The sequence below is a fragment of the Sinocyclocheilus grahami genome, unplaced genomic scaffold (genome assembly GCF_001515645.1).
Source record: "Sinocyclocheilus grahami isolate Dianchi unplaced genomic scaffold, SAMN03320097.WGS_v1.1 scaffold889.1, whole genome shotgun sequence".
Taxonomy (NCBI): Eukaryota; Metazoa; Chordata; class Actinopteri; order Cypriniformes; family Cyprinidae; genus Sinocyclocheilus; species Sinocyclocheilus grahami.
This window is the reverse complement of record NW_015506068.1, coordinates 235,442-259,427: the sequence shown is the minus strand read 5'-3', so window position 1 is coordinate 259,427 and position 23,986 is coordinate 235,442. Positions and strand designations below refer to the sequence as shown.

Genomic DNA, 23,986 nt, shown 5'->3' with positions numbered 1-23,986 from the left:
TTGACAGTGGGGAAAATGTATACTGCAAACTTTATGCAAATAAGAGCAATTGACATTAACAATGCATAAAAATCTGCCAAGAAGTCTTGTAAACGTCAGTGTTGAATATGCCATTAGCAAATTTACACATCACTGTTTCAGTTTTGCCATTTTCAAAAAACAGTCTGCTATCAAAAATACTGTAGTGCGATTCATTAAGGAACAGTTAACCCCAAAATGAAAATTTACTCACTCTCAGGCCATCCAAGATGTAGATGAGTTTGTTTCTTCTTCGGAACAGGCTTGGAGAAATTTTGCGTTACATCACTTGCTTTGCAGTGAATGGGTGCCGTCAGAATGAGAGTCCAAACAGCTGATAAAAGCTTTCTCCAGTGAAAAAGATGTCTTCTCTGAATCAGGGGAGAAATATGCACAGGTCAAGCACTGTTTACAAGCAAAAACAGTTGACTTTTTCACTGGAGGAGGCAATATTATTGGAATATGGATATATTTTGGCCAAAAGCGATGGTTTAAATTGAAATGCCTTAATGATGGATTTGTTTCTCACAAACATGCAGCTTTTCACTTCACAAGATGTTAACTGCAGGACTGGATAATCCACAGTGTGGATTATTCTGTTGTTTTATCAGCTGTTTGCACTCTCATTCTAACGGCACCCATTCATTGCAGAGGATCCACTGGTGAGCAAGTGATGTCATGCTAAATTTCTCCAAATCTGTTCCAGTGAAGAAACAAACTATTCTACATTTTGCATGGCCTGAGGATGAGAACATTTTCATTTTTGGGTCAACTATTCCATTAATAACCCAACTTTAACTAGGTCAGAGAGCTCAGATCAGATAAAAGCATTTCATTAACAAAACATAAATAAATAAATAAATAATTTATTTAATAATTTAATTAATAATTAAATACAACAATATACAGCAGAATAAATAAATGATCATGCAAATAATACAGTATCATTCATAATCAGAGATTCTATCCCTAAGAGAATATTCCCATACAACTCACACAGATAAATCACAAGGAGAAAATGAGAAAAACCAGCTTGATTCTTGATTGGCAGCTGATAACAAGACAGACGAGTACTGAATTTGCAAAAACAAATAGTATATGCCCCAAAAACAATGTATAACTTGTGGATTCAGATTGCAATTATGAACATTAAATACACATTAAATCTTTGGTCCCGTTATTATTACTATAGCTGTCAAACATGCTGATGCAAATCTGATGTTCAATTTCCCCCCCCCCCCCCCCAACTTTCAGTTTCATGAATTGCTTATGTTTTGTTACTTGTGTCAATAGTGAGTTTTAAATCATGCTCTTTTTTGCTAAAAGACAAATAATCACACTTACATTCAGGTCCATTTGAAATTGTTGTACATATATCATAAAATCATATTACAATTTACAGCTAGACTGATTTTGTTGCGGATTTGAGTTAATCTAAAGCTCCATTTGAAAATGAAGGCCACATTTTCCTGACACAGAGATGTAGATGCATCTTAAAGGTTTAGACATGGTACAAATCTGCATACATCTGTGCAGTCCAAAGTCACTCAGATCCTGCGTACCTCAAGGAATGACACATACTTGGGTGACATGAACACTATCAGTCATACTTAACTGAAATGCATGCTGACATGTAAGAGTAAAAACCCTTAGGTAAACTGTGACACAAAAAGGGACACACATACATCACTATAGACCCCTCGACACAGACAACAGGAGCTTTAGAAGTACAAGTAGTATGTCCAGTAGAGGAGGTTGATCATGATGAAGGAGAGGGGAAAGGTCAGCCTTGAGTAGTTGTCGATGTAGTGCGGGTTTTTCACTTTGCAGCAGTTCAGACAGCGCACGATTTGGCGTGCCGTCGACATGCACTTGGTGCAGCGGGTCTGTGGCTGCGAGGAGTTGATCTCCTCCTTACTCTCACTGGGGGTGGGGTTGCTGGCGCTGCCCATTCGGGACAGCATCTCCTCCCGTTTACGGACCCGCAAAGTGTGGCTGCCAATGGAGGTGACGATGCCATTCATCTCGTCCTCGCGCTCCTGCATTTCCTGGCCATACTGATGCAACAATTAGACATAAATGTGTTTGATTTATTGTTATGACTATGGCAAGGTGAAGATAATCATATACATGGCCATTACTGAAAAAAATGGCTTTTTGATTTTACTTAATATTTTTAAAGAAATAGTTCACCCCAAAATTAAAATTTGCTGAAAATTTACTCACTGTAAGGCCATCCAAGATATACATTTTTTTTTCTTTTTTTTTTCTCCTCTGAACAGAAATTTAGCATTAAATCACTTGCTCACCATCGGATCCTCTGCAGTGAATGGGTGCCGTCAGAAAGAGCCCAAACAGCTGGTAAAAACATCACAGTAATACACAAGTAATCCACACAACTCCAGTCCATGTCTTGTGAAGTGAAAAACTGCCTGTTTGTAATAAATTATTCTATCATTATGACGTTTTATTTATTTAAAGGGGTCATATGATGCTATTTAAATTTTTCCTTTCTCTTTGGAGTGTTACAAACTCTTGGTGCATAAAGAAGATCTGTAAAGTTGCAAAGACTAAAGTCTCAAATCCAAAGAGATATTCTTTATAAAAGTTAAGAGTCAGCCACACCTACCTAAAACGGCTCGTTCTAACACGCCCCCACATACCTACATCACTATCTGGTAAGATTTGCATAACGCCTCCCAAATGTTCACGCAAAGAAAGAAGGCGTAACTTTTATTCTCGCTGTAGTATTGTTGCCACCGCCGCCATGTCGTGAAGGCGCTGTGTGCTTCGTTGTGAAAGCGAAACTACTTTGTTTGGCCTTCCAAAAGAGGACGATATCCGCTTCGTCATGCCTGGAGCTGATCCGTGCTGGTCGCTGAGGAAATACAACAACTTCACGCTGTCAATCGCCGGATCGGCTTTCACCATGGACGAAGTGGAGTCCAGCCCGGGGTCGTCACATGTGGTTGCCGCAGGCATCACAATATGGTGAGGGGCGTAACATTTCCGTCACACGCTTGAGGAATTCGGCCAATCACAATGCACTGGATAGCTGGCCAATCAGAGCACACCTCGCTTTTTCAGACCAATGAGCTTTGTAAAAATGTACGCGTTTCAGAAAGGCATAGAGGAGAAACAATAATGGTAACACTTTACAATAAGGTTCCATTAGTTAATGCTAGTTAATGTATTAACTAACATGAACAAACAATGAACAATACATTTATTACAGTATTTATTAATCTTTGTTAATGTTAGTTAATGAAAATACAGTCGTTCATTGTTAGTTCATGTTAATTCACAGTGCATTAACTAATGTTAACAAGCACAACTTTTGATTTTAATAATGCATTAGTAAATGTTAAAATTAACATTGGCTAAGATTAATAAATGCTGTAGAAGTATTGTACATGCATAGTTAATGTTAACTAAAGTAGTTAACTAATGTTAACTAATGAACCTTATTGTAAAGTGTTACCACAATAATGTACAGTATGTGGAAAATAATGTGCTTTTTGAACCTTAAACCGCACAAAATAATGTTCTTTTTAGCAGCATCATATGACCCCTTTAATTATTGCTTACGGCTAAAATGTAATATTAATATATTACATAATATTAATAATATCCTAATATTGCATTCTCCAGTGACATCTGTTGTTAAATCGTGTGGATTAGTCATGGATTACTGTGATGTTTTTATCAGCTGTTTGGACTTCATTCATTGGACTTCATTATGACGGCACCCATTCACTGTAGATGATCCATTGGTGAGCAGGGGATGCTAAATTTCTTTAAATCTGTTTCGATGAAGAAACAAACTCATCTACATCTTGGATGGCCTAAGGGTGAGTTAATTTTCAGCAAATGTTCTGTTTTGGGTGAACTATTCCTTTAAGGTAAGTGGTTTTAATATTCTTCATATTAAACATACATTTTTAGTTAGACAATGTTTTTTAGATATATCAGCTTATATAGTGGAAGGACCTGTTAATGTTGAAGAACAAAAGCAGGAAATGACGTGTCACTGCAGTGACATTTGCACAGCATATACTTCTCATTGAGACTTGATACATTATAGTATAGTACATTTCAGTTAATGCAACAAAAAGGGATTCAACTGAAGCAAACTTCAATTTTACATACATTGAAATGGAATGAACACAATAAACTTCTATAACAACTGTGTTGCTATAACTAAATTGAACAAGCAGCATAAATCATTCATTTTGATAAAGGTTCTCACCATATATGCATTGGCAGCGTTTGGCTGGTGTAATGTGCAAAAATGAGCGACTGCGTATTCAATCAGAGCGCCAAAGATGAAGCTAAAGCAGATGCCCAGATACACGTCAATGGCTTTGATGAAGCAGTTGGCATTGGGTAGAGAGGTGCGGGCTCCCATCATCAGGGTGGTCATAGTTAAGACTGTGGTCACTCCTGTGAGTTAACGACAAATAGTATTGAGTTATTGTTGAGTTATTGAGTTTTGGGTTATTGTGGTGATGAAGAGAGTATGACGTTAGGTCAGAAAAATGCTATTACTAGACAAGAGTGTTGCATAAGTTATTTCTGTGAAAAAGCAAATCCAGATCCACTGCATTAGCTATGTTGTTAGAGTAATGGAGTTATGTGATCTGAAACTATTAATAAAAGAACAAAATCTGTTATTTTGCTAAGTGGTTGCATCAGCAAATAGAAAACTTATGCTCACCAAGGCACTGTATTTGATCAAAAATACAGTAATGTTATGAAATATTATTACAAATCAAAATAGCTGTTTTCTATTTTAATATATTTAAAATGTAATTTATTCATGTGATGGCAAAGCTGAATTTTCAGCAGTCAATACTCCAGTCTTCAGTGTCATATGATCCTTCAAATATAATTGTAATATGTTGATTTGTTGCTCAAAACATTTCTTATTATTATCAATGTTTAAAACAGTTATGCTGCTTAATAGTTTTGTGAAAACTACTTTGTTTCAGGCTGTTTTTCAGAATTTTATGCAAAAAAACAAAAATTACAAGTATAAATGTAATTTCTTTCAGTAAAAAAAAAAAAATTCTGGTGATCTCATGTTAATGTGGTAATGATTGCATTTTGTTCCTACCTATGCAGATGCGAGCAGGTACTGAAGATTGACTGATCCAGAATGAGACCCAGGACAGGACCACCAGAGCACTGGAGGGAACATACGTCTCCAGAATGAAATATAAGATGCTCCTCTTGAGTTTGAAGTGGAAGATCAACTTTGGGTAATTACCTGTTACATTATTAAAGAGAAAGTAAAAACATCAATACAGCACATACAGTCTCCAGTGTGTGTGTGTGTGTGTACCTAGTATTCCCTACATTATGAGGACCAAATGTCCCCACACAAGTATAGTAATACCAATACATTTTGACCTTATAGGGACATTTTTTTGGTATTTTGGGCTTATCAGTTATATAGAATTAAGTTTGTGTAAATCTAAACCTCTCTCTCTCTCTGTATGTATGTGCGTGTGTGTGTGTGTGTGTGTGTGTGTGTGTGTGTGTGTGTCTGTCTGTGGACATACCAGTCTCATAAACGGCTTCAGATTCAGAGGTGTAGTGATCTTCAAGGGTGTACTGAGCCAGCTGTAAATGATCAAGACCACTAACTGACTGGTTTCCCCTTGTCCAATAGAAAACCACATCTTTCACATTATATCCCCCTGTGGAAAACATAATATAAATTGAGGAGACAGTTATCACTACATAATAAGTAATTCCAATGCTGAGAGCTGCTATATTTCCACCAACTTACACTTATACAGCAGTAAGAAAGCATTCAATTACCAGTAATTTTATATGCAATGCTACTAAAGGACTATACTATAATATAGGCATTACCATAACATCAATAATTCTGAACATAGCAGTTCAATCATTTATAGGCTAACCTGAAATGTTAATTCACAGGGGTCCTCTGAGGAAAGTTGCTAAATAAGGACTGCAATAGTTACATCCTTGTTAGCCATTTTCTTGTCTCTCTCTTTTTTTTAATCAGCTAGACAATTACACTTGTAACAGTTACATTTGCAAAAAGCACATATGAGCCTGAAATGCAAAATAATAAGCCGAATTAGATGCAGAACATAAAAAAAAATCACTGTATACAGTGTATTCACAGTTTGTGAAAATAATCATATTAAATACGAGAAAATGTTTTTTGTTAAATACAGTTTTGTCATCTCTTATTTATTTTGTAATGTGTTTTTGTAAAGTCATATAATATAATATAATATAATATAATATAATATAATATAATATAATATAATATAATATAATATAATATAATATAATATAATATAATATAATATAAAGTTACAGTATAATACTGTTTTGATCTGCTATTGTAATGTTAATTTGACTGTTTCATAATGTGATTTTTGGTGAATTGTATTAAAACTAGCTATGGTTAGTTTGACACACAAACATCAATCAATTAATCAATCAATAATATAACCCTTCGTAGAGAAAAATACAGAAATATATTGTCCCAATTTTTTAAAGTGAGACTTTTATTTTATTAATTTAAACATTGAACTAATAAATGTCCCCAGTTTCCATTTCAGCAATCTGGTCACCAGGGTTTTTTCCCCTTATAAACTAAAATACCCTATTTAAAAAATACTCTTCTGGGTTTTAGAACCGCAAAATAAGCTGCTCTATTCTTGCAGCATGTTGTATTATGTTGTAATACATAATGTGCACCTCAAGATGGCACTGTGTCATGCAAAGTTTAGCGTGCAAAGGCGATCTCATAAAAAAAACTTGCTGCACAGATTAAATATTTCCCCCAATCTAGAGCATAAAACATTGTGAAATATGTTGCCCTGAGTAAATAACTCTAGCTGTCAAACTGTTTTTAATAGCTTGTGTCACTTATTTAACTTTATTTATATGTCCTACTGAAAATACCAGCATGCACAACTAAGAATTAACATGCTGGTCCAGGCTGCTTTATTCTTTTATGTTTTCATGATGTTTACAGTAGCTGGCTCATTCATCTCTCGCTGCATATTGTGTGAGTAATCCATCTAATATTGCCAAAAATCACATACAGCAGTCTTTCTGTTAAAGTAGAAGCCAGGTAGAGATGCCAGCATCCAAAACACACCATATGCTGGTGACCAGCCATACTTGTCTTTTCAGCAGGGTAATGTCCATTTAACTGGCCAAAATCATCAAGTGGATGTAACACCAGCTGACAAAGTAAACCTTGAAATATTTTGAATGACTGCTGCCTTAACTATCTTACAGTGGCTTCAGAATCAATGCAATAAATCAACATAATGCTCATGTGTATGAATAATATAAAACCTCTTTAATATTCATACATGCTTAGCCAAACACTCACACAGCAGTCTTAGGTAAGTGAGCATACTGAAGATCTTGAATGCAGATTCATTTTTTACAGTTTAAGGGACATTTATGGTGTGTACACCTGGAGCATCTATCATTAGTGAAATGAATATTTCACATGTACTACACAAATTTAGAAAAAGGCTTGAAACATGCATGTATCTTAAAGGGTTTTTCTAATTGGGTCTCATTCACGTTTATTTGTGAGTAAAACATGTAAAATGATAAAAGAAAAAAATCATTATATCACAATAATTACAGGAATAAATTATATTTTAAAATATATTACAAATGAGAATTGTTATTTTAAATTGTAATAATATATTTTTTATATTTTCTAATAGTACTATTCAAAAAGGTTTTTTAAATGATCATTTTACACGTTTTATTCGCAAATAAATGTGAATGAGACCCAATTAGTGAATTATTGGTGTTTTTCAAGGTGACCTTATATTGCTCCTAGTCTCTTCCTGAATTTGCAGTACAGAATGCTATATTCCGTCCAAAGTGTGATTTAGTACACATATGTTGTGTGACAGGCAGAGGGTCTAAACCCTTTAAGATACATGCATGTTTCTACCTTTTTCTAAATTTGTGTAGTACATGTGAAATATTCATTTCACTAATGATAGATGCTCCAGGTGTACACACCATAAATATCCCTTAAGCTGTAAAAAAATTTATCTGCATACATCTGCATGCCGTATGCTCACTCACCTAAGACTGCTGTGTGAGTGTTTGGCTTGTCATGTATGAATATTAAAGAGGTTTTATATTATTTATACACATGAGCATTATGCTAATATGTTGCATTGATTCTGAAGCCACTGTAAGACATTTAAGGCAGCAGTCATTCAAAATATTTCAAGGTTTACTTTGTCAGCTGGTGTTACATCCGCTTGATGATTTTGATATATTTTTTATATTATAAACGAATAAAAAAATCTAAATCAAATTAACTTTATGAAAGATAGAATTTTAAGCATGTTATAAATTATAAATATATTTTGAACTCTGCAATGAGTCTTTCATATTTCAGAATAAAACAAAATATGCGTTACAAGATGGTGCATTTATTTGATATGATTATGCATAAAAATGCAGTCATGTTTAGCCTAGGCCTATATAAATGTTAAATTTTGTGACCACTTAAGCTATTACTAGTGAAAAACCCACAGGGTTGTAAATTCTTTACAATCTGTCTATAGAAATATCCTATTATTTGAGACCTACAGCTTTCGAGTTGAAGGGTGCACGTCTGTCTGTCCATGGGATATTTGGTTAGATCCATACTGCAGGCCACCGTTGTGGTAATTCTAGTGAAACAGAGAGAAAAAAAAAGAGTGACGTACATGAGAGAATGTTGTTGCTTATATAACACTAGAAATCAGCTCACTGTCTGTGGATGCTACTTTCAAGCTTAATTTTTGGTGCCAGCTACCCATCTGTACACAAGCTTTGAGTCCCTTGCCGCCGCCTCTATTCTTACCCTGTTTTCTGCCATTGTGAACTCTTCCACTGGCCCATAACTATCCCTGCCTCTTTCTAGTTGTCCTCTCATGCCCTTATCCCTCCATCAATTCTCCAGTCAGTCCTTCAATAGTAAACCCTGTCCTCAATCTCCTTTTATAAGACCCCAGTAGCATCTGACTGTAGAACAGATCCGGTGAATGACACCTCACTACCTCAGGGCATACAGCACGGTTCCGTTGGGGAATATCCGGATCAGTCTGTTTTCGACAGTGATGTCATGCAGGAAGGATTTCTTGGAATCCACAATGAATGTATCAGGGACCCAAAGGAGCTCTGCCAGTCTCCCATCCAGACTCAAGCTCTTATTGCCATCAAAACACAAGCGTTCGTCTGTCCAGCGCTGACGAAGAAAGATGGTGGCTGTGTAATCCTGGGGAGGTTGAACAGAGATGCTCATTTCAGATATGTGCACCACAAGCTTAGATTTACATTATATATTCAGCTCTTATACAACAGGCTCTTTGAAATACGGGCCAATGATGTGAAACTTTTTTTTTCTATTGAGATAAAAAAAAATGCAATTTATACAGACAATGACTTGAACACATCTCTTGTCAATTTCTGAATTACTATTCATTTTGAAGTTTTTGTAGGGATTAAAGTCCAAAATTGGTGTATATTATATTATATTATATATAACATATGTATGGATTAAACATGCATTTAGAAAATTGATAAGATTAATTTTATACATGTGTAGATACATTATGAATGAGATACATATATTTCTAAATAGAAATTTCTGTTTTTTATTACCTAAGATACAAATGAAGAATTTGTCACTGACCCCATGCTTTCATATTAGTTGTATGAAGAAAACATTTACAGAAAAATGTAGAATATTTTGCGATAGCTTAGTAATTTAGAAATAATATTTAGATGCTTGTGGTTTGTAAGATTATCATACCATGTTGATTTCTGATATGGTGTCTATGCTGGCGATATCCAGACTCATTCCTACAGTAACAGGCCCATCTGAAGAAAAAAAAAACACAACGGCACGCACTGCATTCACTACAGAGCGACAACACTGCTCACAGAGAAAGACAGCAGAAAAAGGTACTTAATTTACATGCGTTACAAGAGTGGACTGCATCAACTCAAGCCCGGAACGTTTCCACTGAGTTTACATTTGTTTTAATTGCTGTTGAGGATGATGATAGGATTTTAAGAGAAGATAAAAATCCACTTATGCAAGATAATAGTTTGTGTAAATGTAAAAGCTTTGATCGTCATACTGCCAAATAATGGCCTAAGGTACTTGTTGTATCCCTTCATCAGTTTCTGAATGGTGGGAGGCAAGATCTCCTCTGTGCTGCTGACAGAGTCATCCATGCTCCTGTAAAAACAGCAGAACACAAAAAACACACAAATACACACGCATTAAGTACTGCGCTATTATTCCACAAGTCAGTGCAGAAAAGCAGAAAAGCAATGTTACTTCCACCGAGCCAGGGCATGTTTTGGACTTAATTGCCGATAACTTATGGCCTAGATTTGAAACTGTGTATTTTTAGATTTCATCTTTTCTCTCATTAAAGCACTGCTGCTGACTGTGGCGTGTGCAATTTGAACATCCTCAGTGATGGTAGAAGCAACTGTGTTCTTTCCCGCAGAGCAAAGTCTCTGTTTCTACAGTGTAAAAGGCCCATGAGCTTCAGATATTATTCAGCTTCAGGGTAACAACCCCACAGAGCACAGCAGCACATGTGGGAAATACTTCAAGAGACGTCTTAGGGGGATAAAAAAACCTGCTTGGTTGACACTACACAATACCCTCACGAATATTCTAGAATGAACAGAAACAAGTACTGTGGGCCAAGCACAGCAGGAGGACAGAGGTACACATGGATTTGTACTGCTTCTCAATGCAGCAGATCTCTTCCGTCCCTTCTGTAGCTCTCTCAGACATCGCCATACCCAGAATATTCTTCTTCTATAATTGCATACAGTCTGAGACCACATTGCAAATCCAAAAAGGACATAAACAGAAGCTTTAAGGAGTTACAATGAAACAATTAAAACAAAGAATAAAGCATAAAACATTCTGATGTAAAATTATTAGGAAATACTTAAAATTCTGCATTATTTTTAGGTCTCTAATCAAAGTAGATTTGCAATATTGATCAAGTGACTGATTTACCCAATGTTTTTGCTTTCATTGAATCTCAAGATGCTCTTTGGATCTTTCTCAAATTATACTGGAACACATCGTCATCAGATTTGACAAAAGTTCATGCAACTCGAGTGCTGCGGTCATTAAAATATAAAATGGACAAATCAAATGTTAAGACAGTATGAAATTCATGTTAATTTTGCTCACAATATATACTGTTCAAAAATGTGTGGTCAGTATGTTTTATTTTTTTTAAATGAATACTTTTTTTCAGTAGGAATGGATTAAATTGATAAAAAGTGTCAGTAAATATGTTTATAATGGTACAAAAGATTTCTATTTCAAATCAGTTATGTTTTTTGAATTTTTTAAAAAGGTATCCATGTTTCCACAAAAATATTAAGCAGCACAGCTGTTTTTAACATTGATAAGAATAAGAAAAAAGTTAGAAATAAGATAAAAAATAATAAGTTTCAGCATATTAGAATGAAGGATAATGTGACATTGAAGACTGGAGTAATTGCTGCTGAAAATCTAATTTATCAAATTAATGCAGCCATAGTGAGCATAAGAGTAATATATTTTTCTTTCAAAAACATTGCCCTACTACTTACTATTTGTAATTTAAAAAAAAAAAAACAGTATAAGGAAAAATCCATTCTATATAAGCTATTGACTTAAATCTATAATTCAATATAAACATTTTCTAATTCCAAAATCAGGTTTGCCTCAAATAGAATCACTCATCTTCACCTGTATCCAGGTATGAGACATTTTTTTCTGACATTTTTATCCATATGATGTACGGAATTATGCATGCTAAAATGCACACACATATTTGTATCAAGAAAAAAGACAAAAGATCAAAAGAAAGGAAATGAGACAGATGGTGAGAGAGTGTGAGAGAGACCCAGAGAGTTTGGAAGACAGACGGAGAGCTCTAGGTCATTGACATGATCGCTCTATTAAACTGTTACTTAAATTAAAACAAATAATTCAATAAAACAAGAAGTGAACATGCAGGTCACTGCCTCTACATTACCCCCTATAAACAAAGGCTGTTGGAAAACATTTTTCTCCTCAGACACATCTGATCATGTTCTGCATCACTGCAAACTTGGTACTTTCTACATGTATGGCTGAAAAGCACAGCTAGTGTTTCAGAATGTCTGTTTTTCAGGATGCTTTTCTAGATGAAGTCTGACTCCACATGATAAATGTGGATCCCATGATAAAGCTGAAGGGTGAAATTTTTTGATGTTACAATATTTTCTACTATCTCAGCTTAATAAGCATAGACAGCTAAAAGCAAGCCATTTGTAGGTTGTTTTCGTAACACTTTCTCTGAGGTGTAGCCATTGCTCTGTTTGTTTGAGCATCCCAACACAGCAACATTGGCTCAACCAATAATGTGACTTTGGGGCAGGATCTGACTGTCACCGTACAGAAGGAGACCAAGGACGGAGAAGTAAAGTAACCAGGGTTCTTTATTGAACAGGGGCTGAGAGAAGAGATGGAGAGCAAACGGGTTAAGCAACAGTCTATTGAATGGAAGGGATCTAGCTCACATGATGACGGGTTCCTTCTAGGATCGGGCTGAAGAGGATGGCACAGAGACAGGTCGGCGTCCGGGTTCTTGAGTCAGGTAAGGAGTAGCGTAGTGAACTCAAGACCAGACAAAGTGTGACTGCAGTGACTGAGTATTTGAGCTAGTGTCGATGAGGCGGTGACAGGTGCGGCTGATTAGTACTCTGGTGATTGTGAACGGGTGTGTGAGGTGATTGGGCCTGACGAGGCTGGACTATCCCTGACACTGACCGTCTGACCAATGGCAAACAGACATCATTTTTGAAATTCTTTTTGGTGACACCAGTTGCACAGAAATTACACACTTCAGCTTTAATAATCCATGCTAGTCAGGAAAACAGGACAGGGTCTTTACATTTGGAAGCTCAATAATCCTCTAACTAAAGAACAATTTAGTATTCTGTCATGCAAGGAAAACAAGTAATGTGGGTTAAATAAAAAATAGCCATATCATAAAAGCAATGCCATTTGTGTTGTTTTATCGTATCACACAAGCTGTGTATTTTACATTTTTAAAAAACACTTCTTCTGACTGAAAATAAACAGAGTGATTATATGCCAGGCTTGTCTATTTAGTAAGATTAGACATTTTTAGCATTAAAAGGCAACCCTTTGTTTGCTGCCCCCTTCAGGCTGAGGGAATGCTGGGTTACTGGTCTGTGAAAGCTGGGTAGACCGTTTTTCTCTGCTGAGTGTGGCAGTTGATAAGCATCCATCATACTCTTATAGGCATCTAACATTATATTGATACATTTGATACAACATGCTTTGACTCTTTATGTGAAATATGAAATGGAGATGTGTCTGCAAACGATTTTACTTCGATGTCCAAACAAATCGCTCTTTTGAATACTATCTTTTAATGAACAGATTGAACCATTTTACTGAATTTAATGAACAGGTTGAATGTAGTTCACTGAATCGGACTGAATGCAGTTCTCAAGTTAATTGAGTCAGTCACTACTCTCTCTCACAATGATCTGTGATAACAGTTCACAGACTCCGAGAAACAAGAGCCATTTCTTTCTGAAGTATTACTACAAACGATACAAGTAAAGCTAGTGGAAATATGTTTTACGAGTTGGTTTTAATAACTAGCATTAGGATTTATTAAGATTGGGATTATTTTTTAGCCAATTGATATATAAACAAGTTTTAGTATTGTTTAATATAAATGCATTAAACTAAATCTAAAACAAATGGCATCAAAATTTATTTTAATTTCTGCAAAATATGAAGGAGACACATGAAATTACAATAAACACAATTAATAAATCTTCATTTAAAACACACACACACACACACACACACACACACACACATAATAATTGGCAGTAAGTGTCTATACAAGTATGGTTTTGCAGGAAATAAGCCATGTCTTTAAAAAATCCTCTATACATTTTCTTTCTTAGTTCTGAACCAACATTGAGACTAAATCCAGCCTGTGTCTCTGGTGTTTAGGCTGACTGATGTGTTGTGTATGGAGGTAGAGCACTCCTAGCAGGACTGTCTCCCCAGCTGTTTCTGCTTTGGTCCACAGAGACAGTTTCTCAAGCTTGTATCAACTCCATCTCCCCGTCTACACACATCAGTGGTCATATGAGATATGAGCCCCAACATCACAAACTCTCTCTTTGAGAGTATCTGGGAGACCTTGCCCAGCACTGAAATATTAAACAACCCCAGAAAGATTGTGCAGAAAATAATTAAATTTTGTATATTTTTAAACTGATAGAAAACAGACTGAAACAGCAATAAAACAAATAAACAAATTAATGAATAAAAAATAAATAAATAAGCACGCTTGCCGGGCAATTTGTTTTCTGAAGCTAGTGAGTTCAGAGTGATGATGTCCGAATTACTTTCACCACTCTGATCTCCTCATGTGGCTTGGATCTAGTCTGGTTTACCCAGAAGTATATGTCAAAGAAATGCTTAGTGTATGCTTAGTGTACTGCGAGTTCATGCATTAAATATGGCTTTTAAAATAGATCATTCAGCTGTGTCTCTCATCTACAAAACAGTCCTACAGTATATTTCTGTTTCTACAGATCTCTGCCAACTGACCTATAAAATAAAACTTTAATCATGGGGAGTTTTTCGTTAAAATAACTTTTAGAAGGGTCATATTATAAATGTTTTTCTCTGAGGTCCAATTTGAATGTTAATACATTTTTTGTGCCAAATAACATAGTTTTTTGTGCCCATTTCAACCTCTCCCTGAATCTTGAAATTAAACAGGCATTTGAAATGACAAATACCACTTTTCTTCACCAAATCCTAAACTCTCCAACATTATTGCCATATCCGCTTATTATAAGCGACTTTTTTTCATCAGTCACAAATTTGGGCAGTGGCAGATTGCATTTTATAGGCTTATTTCCAAAATACACATGGGTATTTGAGAGAGAGAGAGAGAGAGAGAGAGTGAGAGAGAGTGAGAGAGGAAAGAAAGAGAGGCTCATTGAAAAGTCATTGACTGTTTCACTGTCAGTGACTGGGTTGATATATGCAAAACATTTTAATTATTTTTGTAAATAGTAAATGCAGTTTTTTATGCACGTTATCGCAGCTAACAAGAAACATTCTCAGCTAAAGTTCTGGCAAGGTTTTCTCAAAGTATGAGCAAACGTCCTTCCAGTAATGTTAACGGTTGTTCACAGTTATCTGGTTTTGCTGCTGTTCTTAAATGTTAGCACAAAAATGTTAATTATACATTGTCTATGGAATGTTTTATTTCTGAAAACGTTTAGCTGGACGTTCACCTAATGTTATTTACTTGTTTCAGAATGTTAAGAGAGCATTCAAAATTAACATTCCCATAATGACATAGATTATCCCATGTCCCAAATAACATAGATATCACACATAATCACAGCAAAAAATTGTGGTTGTTAGGTGTTGCAAATAAGTAATTTGCATGACATCAGTGGGCCAAATTTCTAATCACCTAACAGGCTTCATCAGCATATAAACATGAATGTCGATGTGTTGATGCATTCAGTCCAAGTTGCAGAAATATAGAATGAGCTGTTTTTGCAGCTAGGTTTCAAAAAATGCTCTTTTTGGCTGGAAAGTGAGTTTTGAGTTCTGAAAGTTACAGTATGATTTCATAGTACCACAAGCTCTTTTATCTCAAAAGATCAAGTAACATTTTTTATGACATGGCCCCTTTAAAATCCACCTAAACAATATTGGGTCTATATAGACCTGAAACCAGCCGTTTCAGATTTCAAACAACAAAACATTAGTCCCTCTGCAAGATTAGGCCTTCAATAGCGCATCCTTATCTTCATAAGCTAAGCTCTAAGAACCCAAAGAGGAGGTATGGCTCTTGTTGTTGTGGTTTGTTATGTGATGGAAGCTGAATTCCTGGCCAAACTATATGTGCACCCACTAAAGTCTCCCTGTTTGCCAGGAAGAGAGACTGGAGATTGGAGGGGAAAGGAGGACAGGAAGGGGGTGGGGGAAAGCAGATGGTGAGGTGAATTGATGTTGGCACACTTCCTCAACATCCCCCTTTGATCTTTTGCGTCGTCCTGACCAGGTCCTACAGCTTCCCATCAAATTTCAAAGGGCAGGCCAGAATACCAGCATCGATGATCAGATGCATATCTCATTAAATTGAATCTGCCTGAACTCTCATTGAACATGGCTGAGTGGTGGCCGTTCCAGTAAGTCAACTTGCCTTGTCTCTACACTGTCACCTAATCGTGTTAGCATTGCAGCTACTGTACCGCTGCATGGAAAGAAAAGCTCAAACAGGCAAAACAGCGAGGATACACGATACAAGCACTGTTATTTCCATCTGTAACCCATACATTGACTCAGATGGTCTCATTCAGGCTCACCCAAAAGTCTACAAAGATTAGCTATAATTCCATCCTTCCTATAGCTACACCTTTCACCAAGCCCACATAGCCTAATCTGGTGTGAATGGATACTTAAGGCATTTAGTCTTTTATTTGCTGCCAAAAGAGTAAAACCAAAATTATACCCGGCTTGTCATCTCGGCAAAGACGACACTCCGAAAGCTTATCACCCGGGAGAACTTATTGACAAAAATGGGTTTTCCGCCTCGGCTTTCCTATGTGCGTTAAGAAATGCTGTGTTTATCAACTTTACAAAGTTACTACTGAAGTGAATTCACATCCTACACTCTACAAGTTTTTGAGACAAAGAACTTAAGGGGGAATGACACAAAAGCAATAAACAGTGTAGGATGCATTCATATTCAGCTAGCCATATGGCAGTAATGAGTGTAGGAATAGCAAAAGTGAGATATTAATAAGCCACCAGGAGTTTCTTACCTGCTGATGAAAAGGACGAGGAGCAAAGAGCCCACAGAGCTACACAAATGCATGGCTGCTTGAGCGTTACGCGTCTGACTGAGAAATGAGAGACAAAGAATGGAGAGATTATGTAGAGATTCAACCGATTTGTACACAGAGATTAAGTATTACTGATAAATTTCACAGTTCAACATTTTAACTTGATGAGCTTGGCAAAATTAGGGCAGGTTTTCTCCATCCACCTTAAATGTGTCTAGAGACTGTTTAGAGACAAAAATATACTACTTACTCAAATTTTGGCTTGCGTAATAAGGTGATAAACTCGATAAACTTTGAGCTAACCAATGAATATATGAAAAAACAATGTGAAATTGCTCATTTAAATCATTTAAAATACTTATTATTTGTGAAACATTTGTCTTCTGAAATCATTAACTTCAGACCTGTACATATAAATTTAACCATTGAATATATGCACTCTGATGCATAATTCCAGAGCATGGAGTGAAATAATCCCTTAAAAATGTTTTAACATTGGAATACAGTTCACTCTCACAACAGATATTCTGATGGTGACATAAAACTCAACAGAAACTGTGCATTTTTTCCAAGGAATTATGTAAAACCAGTTTAGCTATGTTTTCGCCAACTACACAAAGATGACAAGATACAACCGTATAAGTAGATTTAGGTTTTAAAATTATTCTCTTTTCAGCCTTGTAAATAACATAGCTTTTATCTGGCCCTATATTTCAGAGTTACATTTTATCTTCTTGATGTCTATTTTGAGCCTTGATGGCAAAAAATAGTCTGTGATTTTTTGCTCAGTCTTCCAGCACCATTGCAATCTGTGTGCAGCTGTGACGATGAGTTTGAGACAACAGACGTCTGCCCTGAAGCCTGTGTTCATAAATACACAATGTGCAGGAAGTGCACAAATGCACTTAAATTCTGGTTTGCATGGATAGGGCTATTCAAAGCAGTCATGGTATCTCTTGATATCATGGTATTATGTAGACATGGCCAAACAAACACAAAACTGTCATAATGTTAACATGAAAAATCTAAAACAATATTTTTTTACACAGACCATTACAAAAACACACTAAGATGTTATGAATGCTCTTCCATTCTGCCTGTCAGTGCTATTAAATCCAGGTTGCTCCACATACAGCAAAGATCTCTAAGATCAGAACATTTAATTTAATTATTTATTATTTTTATACTCTTTTCTACTCATCAGCTCTTCATAATGGATTGTGATGGAGGCAGGTAGCAGAATAAGAACCCCTGTTCCTGACCATGGTAAAGCATGTTACCATAAGAGCATATTTCTGGTTGTCAAACTGAGGTAAAAATTACAGAAATCATCTTAAAGGGATAGTTTACCTCCAAATAATGGCATTCCAAAACTGAATGACTTACTTTCTTCTGTGGAACACAAAATTGTTTTTTCTGAAAACCATTTAGAATTTTTTAATAGAAGTCGATGGGGTCTACAGATGAAACACTCTTGATGATGATAAGATGGTGATGATACATCTATATCATCATCATCTTATCATCATCAAGAGTGTTTCATCTGTGCAGACCCCATCAACTTCTATATTAAAAAAAAATACAAAATGGTTTTCAGAAAAACCTATTTTGTGTTCCACAGAAGAAAGAAAGTCATTCAGTTTTGGAATTACATTATTTGGAGGTAAACTCCAAACCTCTTTAAAAAAACTCTTAAAATATCTTCTTTTATATTCCACAGAAGAAAGAAATTCAGGTTTGGAACATCATTAGGATGAATAAATGATGACAGAATTATTTTTAGGTGAAATATCCCTTTAATTTTTGAAAGCACAAGTTGACACATAATTACTTGGAGAAAATCTTGATGTCTCCTGACTTATCTGTACCTGAACATGTGAAAAGGGCAGTCATCCCACACACATATTCTCTCCTCTCTGTTGCGAAAGCTGTTCTCTTCACTCTCGTTCCTACCCTAGTGGTTTGTGAGTCAGTGGCTGCTCGAAGGATCCTGATATTAAGACTGAGGTGTCACTCATTTAGAGTGACAGATGACATCTCCCATGAAGTCTGAACCTTGATAGGAAGGACCCCACGGGAAGGGTACACTGGACTTGTTTAGCAACCTTCCCAGGAAACCCAAAAGCCCTGCAGCTAAGAATGTTGTGGTGGTGGGTATTGTGTCTCCAGTGCAAGTGTTCTGCTCTCTTGACTTTCTCATCCAATATACCCTACCATTCAATCGTTTAGAATCAGTACGTTTTTTAAATGTTTTGAGTCTCTTAAAAAAGGTTTCTTGCAACTCAGAATTCTTGGGGGAAATGCATAATTTTAAGATATAAGAGATTTTAAGATATATCAGATTTTATTTTATTTTTTCGCAATTCCAAGTTTACATCTCGCAATCTTGCCTTTTTTCTCAGAATTCTGAGTTTATATCTCACAATTCAGTTTTTTTTTTCAATTCAGACTTTTTCTTGCAATTATGAATTTATATTTCACAATATTGATTTTTTTTGCTCAGAATTCTGAGTTTACAGTATATAATTCTGACTTTATATCTTAACAGTCTTAATTGTTAGATAAAACGTCACTATTACCTTTTTTATTTTTAATGCCATTGCTGAATCAAGCTTCCATACACTCAGCAAGGCTGGGGAAAAAACGCAACTGCTTTCTATTTGTAATTATTTTAAAATGAAATGTATTCCTGTGATGCCAAAGCTGAATTGTCAACAATAATTTCTCCAGTCTTCAATGTTACATAATCCTTCATAAATCATTCTATGCGGATTTCGTGCACAAGAATCATTGCTTGTTATTATCAATTCTGAAAACAGTATTTTTTATTTAATATTTTACTGAAAGCTGCTTTTCTTTTCAACTGTGCCTCAGTTATTTCTAGGATTCTTTAAAGAACAGCATTTGTTTAAAATGTAAATCTTCTATAAAATTAAAATATCCTTACTGTCACTTTTGACCATTTTAATTGCCTTATTTTTGCTGAATAAAAGTATTTTTTTCTATCTATCGTATCTTAATATCCCCTTTTCACTTTTGAACGGTAGTATAATTAGGAAATCTGATGGCTGGTCTGACAGTGCTAAGCTACATCCATCTACAAAGCAAAGAGCCTTAGCTATTTTCTTTATTACACACCTTCTTGCTATATTGACTTCAAACACTAGATATCTCAGCGAGAATCTAGGTCAGTGAATGATTGATTTCTGTATCTCACAACAGCAAGGTCCAATTACTGTTCTTTGACTAACTTAAAAATATCTCCATGAGAACCTTCTGAATTAATCATGAAGCAAAACAGTAGAATAACGCGAACCATTTTACTTTTTAAAGCCTTTCTTGGCCTTATAATTTATTGAAAAGATCTGTTTATTTTTTTTGCTGTTTATTTGTGTGTATGATGTAACAGGGAAAACATCTCATCTCATCAGATTATTGTAAATAATAAAATATGGATGTGGAAGAGAGAGAGTTTATGTAGCCTACAGGGTAAATATTATCATTCTGCATTTGACAGCGATTATCTGGGCATCTCATGGCACCAAAGATTAACAGCTTTCGACACAACTGATCATTTACCAGCTAACAGAGAACATGAGACATGCTGATTTGAAAACCAATGGACAGCTTAGCCTTAAGCCCTCAGCTAATCACAAGATGGAAATCTGCAAAGTTTCTCATAGTTTTTCAGGCCACAGTCTATAGTAAAAGATAGCAACAAACAGTGATTGCTATCAATAAACCTTCATGTCACTTGAGAAGGTCAATATAATCTCAATTGAAGGGCCTAAAATGCACAATATGTAAGATTTGTTTATTAAAATATCCAAAAACCACTAGAACAGTGTTATATATTTTGCTGACTTGTGTACTTATATTATCCCAAATGTTTCGAAGAATGTTTAAATCCAGAGAAATAAGAAATTCTAACTAGTGACACGGACCATAGTGTCATTGTGTCGCCTGCCAATGATGTCATACACCCTCAATTTCCGGTTTTGTTTTGTAGAAAACATGGAAACACCAAAGACGCTTTAATATGCTATGCATTTTATTAGACAGGTGACGACTGCACAGAGTAGCATTATAACAGAACGTTCAAATGTATCTAGTATGATAAAACAGCGCTGCTTACTTCCGCTGCTTTCCGGAAGGAGCGGAAGCGGTCGACTGTGGCATAATAAAAGCTCCGCTGCTTTCGAGCCATGTGTCACGCTCGTTCAGCGGCCTCGTTTCGCTTCGACGGCTTTCCGCCTCACTCTGCTTCATACTACGATGTTAATAAATCTTTAATACATTAGCTCATCCATGAACATAATTTCTGCCCGAGTCCCATCGGATTGCATCGGCTGTGGAGATGAAGATGACAACTCCCATGATTCCACACTCAGTCACGGCGTCATCTAACTACCCTTTGTTTCTTTGTTTGTTTTGAATACGCGCCCTCCAGTGGCAAAACAATTACATATTGTGACTTTAATGTAACTCTATGCCAACTCAATCAGACACAGTATTCGTTCCAGTGCACATCACTTTTGGATGTCGATAACTCATATGTGCATAGCAGGGTTGTTTATTTATTTATTTATTTATTTATTACTACAAAGCAATCTTCTAATGAAATTAAGCAATGAGGCCTGTGACACAGGGCAGAAAATATGGAATTAAGTCTCTTAAGCCAGCATTAATATCAATAATAGTTTGACAGTTTTAAAATGAAGCTGATATGATTATCATGATGATTATTCACTGTAATGGTGAGTCTAAGTGCAAGCAAAAGACAAAACAGACACATGTGATTTCACTTATAATGCTCCCATAATGCACATTTAATGCAATCTTCAGTAATTTTCACACACACATGTGTGTGTATGTGTGTGTTATATATATACATAAACACACACACACACACACACACACACATCACACACAAACTAATTTTTACATAGCTATCATTCATAGCTATAAAGCATTATTATGGATTGATATTTTATCATTTATGACAGGATTTAGAGTAGAAATAAATCATGGTCATATTTGTTGCGTTCCTTAACTAGTTCAAGACTGAAATGGTTAAATTTGACGATCAGTGGAACCGTTATAAACACAAGCACAATATACATTAAAACTATTCACATTAATTATAAAACACAATTTCAATCTATTAGCTATAGTAACACAAATCGTCTTCTAGAATATAAAAGAAGCCGGTTTTAAACTGTTTATCTAATTAAACTGTTTTCAAAATCAAGTGATTTAAACAACAAACATGTTTCGTAAACGATATGTTAAATATAACCCTGCAATCCATCGTACAGTCCCGACATTGCATGTTTTCATACATCAAAATATTTCATTCGAATTCATAAACGTATGACATATGACTCACTGCGTACTTACATTTAAAGCCGCGCAATCGCTTGCATTTCTCAAACTCTTAGAATATCGAATCACTCATCTACATATGCTGTATCTGTTGTAAATCCGAGCCATTTAGTTCTGTGAAAAGAAAGACGTGACTTTCAGCGGTTTTTCCAGGCGCCGGTATCCGTCAGTGATGCGCAACTACTCCACAGCAGTCTGTCTAAACTACTGGTTGCATCCCAGACACATTCTGCGCTGTGCGCATAGGAGAAGAACCTATCAGTGATGGTTCAATAGTGATTGGAAGGAACAGGCTTGGAAAGTGGCACATCTCACATGCTTTGAAAATATAGCCTGCATTGAATCACAGTGGCATGTAATCATCACATAGGCACATCATACTACTAATCTCCATAGGCTATTTTGCACATGTAAGCAAACCCAATCTCTTTTTTATATGACATGTCACTTTGACCAAAAGGTTATTTCCTTTGAGGCATGAAATTGTATTTTCACATGCTCGCCCACTTACTTCTGGCAAATAAGATGCATAGATTATACCAGAGCACTCTAAATGCATTCGCTTCTTCAAGCAGGTTGTTAGAGGCTGGATTCTGCAATTTCGTAATAAACCCGCTTACTGCTTCTCTCCAACATTTAACTGCCAACAGGCACATAGATCTAATTGTAAGAGATTCATTTTGAAACTGATGGATGTTTTCTTGGCATATTTGAGAGCTGAAAATGTGTGTAGATCATTGTATGTTTGACTGTAGGCTATTGAAGTTTTGAGAAGGTAAGTTAACTAAAAAAAAAAATCCCAGAACTTATTTGTGGTTGAAAACAGCATGTATTCTCTGATTTATCTTCATCAAGCACCTGCAAGTCCATTGGTGCCAAAGCTAATTGACTGCATATCCATGCACATCAGCATGTTGCCTGTCAGATCAAACATTACACAAGATGCATTCAAATAGGTTCCTCCCACAATGCTGCAGAATAAAAACATTTTCAGGGTTGCATGTCAAACGCAATGCTGTTCCTGTCCAAAAAGTTCTCTGCTCGCTCATGCAAATATAGACAGTGCAGGCTTCCTGCAACACTCCCACTGAAGACATTTAAATATGTCCTTTAGTGTATCACCCCATGAGAACAGAACAGAGAATTGTGAACCTATAAGGGATTTAAATCATTATTCAGTATGAAGCATGACTTGGGACAAAAACAACACTACATTAAAACAGACAAGACATTAATTGTGTAAATTTAATGGCAAAATAAACAAAGCCAACTGCTCTGACACATTATCATACCGAACAAAATTCACAATCTTATCTATAATGGAGAATTCATGCAGAAAAATTAGGTCATACTATGTTGAATATTATATTATATTATATTATATTATATTATATTATATTATATTATATTATATTATATTATATTATATTATATTATATTATATTATATTATATTATATTAAACTGACTAATAACAGGAATTCAATTACTGTTTTATTTGTATTTCTTGAAATAACCTCTAACAAATCCATACGTATAATAATCTGGATGCTGCCAGTGTTTTGAACCAAGTCACATAGAAAAATGGGTTTGCACAGTGCTTGATATGCTGTTTATGCTGC

The 23,986-nt window shown here is 35.6% G+C and overlaps 1 protein-coding gene across 3 annotated transcripts; it reads right to left on the bottom strand.

Annotated features, from left to right (window-relative positions):
• Window positions 1–1,265: 1,265 nt before the first annotated feature.
• LOC107563789 (gamma-aminobutyric acid receptor subunit pi-like) lies at window positions 1,266–22,615 on the bottom strand. Of its 3 annotated transcripts, XM_016248743.1 has the most exons (10): window positions 22,381–22,615; window positions 16,960–17,037; window positions 10,185–10,285; window positions 9,854–9,921; window positions 9,099–9,316; window positions 8,647–8,729; window positions 5,583–5,720; window positions 5,135–5,287; window positions 4,268–4,461; window positions 1,266–2,075 (listed from the first exon to the last, which is right to left on the bottom strand). In XM_016248743.1, exons 2-10 carry the CDS (start codon window positions 17,010–17,012, stop codon window positions 1,740–1,742), a joined length of 1,344 nt encoding a protein of 447 aa, XP_016104229.1. In that variant the 5' UTR covers window positions 17,013–17,037; window positions 22,381–22,615; the 3' UTR covers window positions 1,266–1,739. The 3 variants fall into 3 exon arrangements, with proteins under 3 accessions (XP_016104229.1, XP_016104231.1, XP_016104230.1); XM_016248745.1 differs by lacking the exons at window positions 16,960–17,037; window positions 22,381–22,615 and having other exon boundaries at window positions 10,208–10,249; XM_016248744.1 differs by lacking the exons at window positions 10,185–10,285; window positions 16,960–17,037; window positions 22,381–22,615 and adding an exon at window positions 10,019–10,176.
• Between the last annotated feature and the right edge of the window lie 1,371 nt (window positions 22,616–23,986).